The 6,000-nt window shown below is 36.2% G+C and overlaps 1 protein-coding gene across 1 annotated transcript in view; it reads right to left on the bottom strand.

Annotated features, from left to right (window-relative positions):
- The window catches only part of Lrt (Leucine-rich tendon-specific protein), a 96,260-nt gene continuing 90,260 nt past the window's right edge, over positions 1–6,000 (bottom strand). Inside the window, exons 13-17 of the mRNA XM_069500028.1 lie at positions 5,089–5,160; positions 3,368–3,456; positions 2,689–2,749; positions 1,552–1,678; positions 1–1,103 (exon numbers count right to left, since the gene is read on the bottom strand). Of these exons, the coding sequence (XP_069356129.1) occupies positions 959–1,103; positions 1,552–1,678; positions 2,689–2,749; positions 3,368–3,456; positions 5,089–5,160 (494 nt within the window). The 3' untranslated portion in view covers positions 1–958. The remainder of the gene's footprint in view (positions 1,104–1,551; positions 1,679–2,688; positions 2,750–3,367; positions 3,457–5,088; positions 5,161–6,000) is intronic.

Raw genomic sequence — 6,000 nt, 5'->3', positions numbered from 1 at the left:
TTCACAAAATAAAACCTTTTATTTAAATTAAAACTTAACAATAAACTATTCTGTACGCCCCCTTACACTCTACGCCCTCTTATTAATAAACGTAGAATATATACGTAAATTGAGAGTAGTTTTATTTAATTATCATTGATCCTTTCCGAGGGTCTATCCATAAACTTTACGTTGTGAGCTAGACCTTAGCGCGTCCGTCAGTGCGTTCGCGGCTGTTGGAACATGGATATTGGATATGGTCGGTTCGCCTGTATTTTCGCCACGCCGCACCTCCCCGCTAAACTTCGTGGGTAGACAGACGGTACAGCGATTGTTAATTTAATGCATAGGAGATATGACTCTGAGTATAATTTCGTATCTGAGATTCGGTTGAAAGTAAAACTATTTGCTGGGTTTCAAATGTGTAGGTGCAGAACATTTTCAGTCTGGAAGTTTATTCAAGCTTAGTCTAATGCTGGAAACGCAATATCAAAAATATTGTTAAGCTAGTAGTTTGCTCGTTGACCAATAATGTAACATCTGTGTAAGATGTAAGGTTTTTCTTTCACTCCAAGTGACTCTGGACCCCAAGATTGAAGAAAGCCTGCCAGTGCAAAGTTGATTGCATACCTACTATTCTGGATGAGGGGAAAAAGATCAGACGAATTGGGGTAAGTTAAAGCATAAGGCATCGGCTTGGAGGAGAGAAAAGTTTGCCTCAATAAGGAGACTGGATCTTACAAGGGTGAAACTATTAAATAGACAGATCTAAAAACGCGTGACTGCGTTTTTAGATCGGCTCAGTTGGTACCATTCTGTTCTCCCCTCTAGTTTTAATATACTTAGGTATCTTTAAGTCAAGATTGAATTTAGGCAACCAAGCGCTAGTTTATATTTTTTTTAATCTTTTGAGAAGAACAGACTGGTTTAACTACGTTATTGCTATTCCTTGATTGTTATTAACAACTGTATAAAGAATTCAAACTTCATTCGGTTTGTGCAACTTCATAAACACGTGATAAGGGTGTGCTATCAGTCTGACGGTTGATCTTCTCCCTCGTGTTATAGTTCTCTTAAGCCTATCTGGGGAAGTCCGTGGAGGGGGATGTTGCCAGTCTGGACACCTGAAACATAGATTTGGGTATTATCACCATTTAAAAAAATCTATAATGTTCTACAAAAGTGTGTGTCTGTCTATCTACTAACTTTTTTGCAGGTACCTTACATATTAGAGACACCGTAATATACATATATAAAGGATACAAATTTTGAAAAAAAGCTTGACTTGAGCTTTTTAAGATATAGGTATTTTTTTTAAATATTTTTAAGACTTTTCAAATGTAAAAAAATACCTATATCTTCCTGCCCATGTGTTTCACAGCACAACTGCTTGACGATATTGGACACATACATTCGGACACAAAATACTTTTTAACTCAGAAAAAATCTTAGCTCTACAGCAAAATTTTAAAAGGCATTTAACATTCTACAATCTACATGGATAAAGCCGTGGAAAGTTGCTATAGACTGGTCCTATGGTAGCTATGGTCTGGTAAAGAATCTTATACTTACTTCTGGATGTCTGGAAGTCTTTGTCCCTTGCATCTTGCGTCCCACTTTGTCCAATACTTGAAACCTTCTTGTTCAAAAATCTGGTACGCGCACGCGCAGTCATCTTTTATGTCATCGTCTAGGAGAGCTGGAATGGAGACATAATAAACGAATAAGCCAAATTGTTGCCGAGTCATTCTTATAAGAAACTAGCTTATGCTCGCGACTTCTTCCGCGTGGACTACACAAATTTCAAACCCCTATTTCACCCCTTTAGGGCTTGAATTTCCAAAAATCCTTTCTTAGCGGATGCTTACGTCATAATAGCTATCTGCATGCCAAATTTCCGCCCGATACGTCCATTAGTTTGAGCTGTGCGTTGATAGATCAGTCAGTCTATCAGTATTTTATTATTAATGAAATCTCGTCTTATTTAGCCATAACTTTTTTCCCAAAGGGATTTGAAATTTCCCACCAAAGAAGAAGTTGTAGTAGGTATCTAAACAAACATTGATGACATAATCGCTCATTAGTATTGCTTTCTAAGCTGGAGTCCATACATCCTATCCTTTACTTCTTATCCTGCGATCTGTAGGAGCCGGTAAATTGGGTATTTGACTACATCAAAAATTAATTATTTCTCAGTGATTTTTAAATAAAGGGTCCTCAAAAATTCGTTAAATCCAAGTCCTTTGTTAGTTTTAAGTGTAACAAACATTTTAAATAATTGATTAAACTAAAAAAGTACGTCATTATGATGTGACGTCACATTCCAGAATTTCGTAGAATATCGCATACCTACTAATGGTGCGCTTTTTGCCGTTTGATAAAAAAAAGTCAAATGTCGTATTTAGAGGGTTCCCGGTTCAGGCAGAAGCTAATACGGTATTTGGCAGCTAGTCAAAGCAGTAGGTAACTTTTTATCAAATGTCAAAACGCGCGCTTAGTATGCGAGATTCTATGAAATACCGGTGTGTGACTTCACAATCATTTGACGTGCTTTTTTTAGTTTAATCGATAATTTAAAATGGCTATTACACCTAAAACCAACAAAGGACGTGGATTTTATGTATTTTGGAAGACCCTCTATTTAACAATCACTGAGAAATAATTTATTTTTGATGTAGTCAAATACCCAAATAATATTTAGGCGCTTACATTCACACGAGACGTTGCATTTTCCGCCTCGGCGTCCTTCCTTGCACCATTCACTGCCTATCTGTAAGGAGAGTAACATAAAGTAAGTATGTAACTTTACGACGGAAGTGATTTGAGTTCCTGCTTCACGGTCTGTTTTTGATTTTTTTCGCAAAATCGTTTGTATTTTTTTTTATGACTAGCTTATGCTCGCCGTTTTGTCCGCGTGGATTACACAAATTTCATACTCCTTTTGCACCCCCTTAGGGGTTGAGTGTTCAAAAATCCTTTCTTAGCGGATGCCTATGTCATAATAGCTTAGCTCCATGCCAAATATCAGCCCGATTCGCAAAGTAGTTTGAGCTGTGCATTGATAGATCAGTCAGTTAGTCACCTTTTCGTGCGAGCCGTAGCTTAGTGGTCAGAGCGTCGGGCACGACCTCAGGAGGGTTATATTCCTGCCGGTCCGCAATTTATGATATGTATTTAAAATTATTTAGAAATTTCCTTGAAATGTAGGTAAAACACTATTAAAATTATAACAAGGAATTTGATCATTGATGTGATCAAAGTTCATTATTTAATGCTATCTAGTTAATTCCATTCATCAGCGCAGTCAAAACCGCAGGCACATTCTACAAGTTTTCCCATTAGCATAGCACGTATTGAACGCTGTTCGAGCATATCTCGCCCAACTTACTTGAAACAATCCATAATATTGCTTGCGAGACGTCTTCACGGTGTGCGCGGCTGTGTTCCTATCGCTCTCTTGTTCTATCAGGCACACCCCTGTAATAATACCCAAATATGATTTCCATGCCTCCATAGTGCTTCAATTATTATAACAACCTCCTTAACACAGTGGCAAGCGCTATGGCCCTAACTCTCTAACTCCTAGAAATAGAAATAGTTGGTAGTATAAGCTACGTTATGAGCAAAGGCCCTTTGAAAAAGGAACCCGGGCGGGTTTGAAATTTAGTCGAGCTTACTTCGGCTAATCTCGTGAGTTCAATCGTTAATTAGCTAGTTATAATATAATGGATATCACTCACGATAGTTTAAACGCTAGAAAGCTGAAATAGTAAGATTTTTTATTCAAATATTTTTTGAATGATTTAAGTGCTTTTGAATGATTAAATGCATCTACTACCTACTGGTTTGGAATGCCCCTCTCATCGACTATATGGAAACTTGGCGGATGCTCTTTAAAAGAGTCTTATAAGTGGCAGGTCGCATGTTTGGGTTTCGGCAAGGGCAATTTGAAAAATTATTTCTAATTGGCTCTGGTCTGGTCTGCCGGGAAGCTTCGCTTCCTACCTCTCTGATAATTTACTTGTGTGCTAGCCTTTTGTTAAACTCTTACTTAGAAATACGCTATCTTAAATTCAGGTCTAGCATTTTGGGTTCTATTCAACCGATTTTGATGAAACTTAGTGTAGAACGTAAGTCAACTGTGATTTCGTGCTGGTCCAATGCTCATGAGTATAACTATCTAATAAATAGAAATACCACCACTTATTAGATAGTTAATATTTATACAATCTTTTAGTGAACATAAATTAATGTAATGTAGTGATATTATGATAATTTATTTGCCTATTCTGAAATGCGTCTCTCTTTAGATAAGTGTTATCAGTAATGTTTACTTTAGTTTTCCAAGAAACATGTACAGCCGTACTCAGAGTCGATTAATGGATATTTAAGTTTAGTAAAAACGAGACAGAGCTATATCTCTCACATAAAATAATCTGTCTCGTTTTAACTCAATCTTAAGTAACGATTAGCGACTCTGAGTACGGCGGGTAGGTGCGTATGCAATAGATAGGTATCACACGGGTGTAAAACGTATTTTAGACATCAGTGGTTCAACCAAATTTTGGCTGTAAATTTAGTGAAACAGTAAATGATTTACCGATTTAGTTATTTATTTATTTTATTTATTTATCAACCGTAATTTTAGTAAGTTGGTATATAATAACTTTCATTTGACTTTTTTTCTTTTCTTCTGAACAAAGTTAAATATTTAAGCGTATAAAAATAAACCCAAATAGAATAAGCATAGATCCGTGATATAATTTAGATAAAAAATATCTAACCATGAATAAGGTGGGAAATACCGTTAGCGAACTAAATAAAATAATTCGCAACTAAGACCAATCTTAGTAATTCTAGGAACCTGATACGAACCGAGTGTGAAAAGGATACAATTTTCCTCATTCATAAATTACGAGCGAGACAAAAAATTGTATTGTTATAGCATGAACAGCTTATCACCAAGTCATAAATAAACAATGTAGAGCCACGTTAATAGTTACACACGTACTATACCTACAATGTAACAATAACAATAGCCTAAAGGCCAAAAAAGCCTATAAAATTTGCATGTAATCCCATGTAGGCATAATAGGAACAAAAACTCACAGTTACTAAGGAAAGTCTTTTGATGAAAATTATTTTTTAACAGTTCCCGTGTCAGCTGACATCGCGTAAATACTTTACAGTCAATTAACGTGAATGATAATAATAAGGTAATGAGAACAACACGAAACGCACGACCGCGCGCCATTGCGATTAGCATACAACTAGCATTTGTTGTGTTTTAACATTATAATCAAGCACCTATTTAAATGCGCACGCGCACCATTTTGACATCCATTTCGGGAAACCCATTCATGAAAAATATATTCTTTTGATAAGGAAACACATTAAACCCAATTTTGCTATCTTAACTTTTCATTCAAATGAAATTATTTACTTAAAATACGGTATCATTTTACTGATGCATGATGCACTTTCTTTGAAAACTAAGGCACTCTTTAATAAATTTTCATGAAGAGTGTTATTCATCAAGCTGCAATAATAGCAGAGTGCTCGTGATCATCATGAAGTGACGTTTCTAGTATTCGCCACTTCGTGATAACCACGTCCACTCTGCCAAGAGTGTTACGATGAAGTCCAAAGAAAAAGGACCAGGAATCTCACTTCCAATTTTAATTAGCTTAGCACTTATCTTTTATACCAAATTTTTCCTTCACAAAATATAATATATTTGGGTCTTTGACTTTTAGCTCTAGTTCAAAGATAAGCTAAAAAAAAAGAAAAAGCTTTATTCGCAAACAACAACATGATTGTTTTGCAATAATCCGCTAAAACACATAATCGCATGCAACCTTGTGCAACATGTCGCATGCCATATCCACCACCTACCCTTTTGCTTCTAGAACCTCAACTCATTGCCTTTGGAAATTGGAATATTGCATTGCAGAGGAAAACGTGCGTACAGTACGCGGCAGAAAGTAATGTACATCGACATTTGAAGGAGATTTGTAGAGC

The sequence above is a fragment of the Maniola hyperantus genome, chromosome 7, assembly GCF_902806685.2.
Source record: "Maniola hyperantus chromosome 7, iAphHyp1.2, whole genome shotgun sequence".
NCBI lineage: Eukaryota > Metazoa > Arthropoda > Insecta > Lepidoptera > Nymphalidae > Maniola > Maniola hyperantus.
Note: the sequence above shows the minus strand (reverse complement) of the source record. Positions and strands in the feature narration are given on the sequence as shown.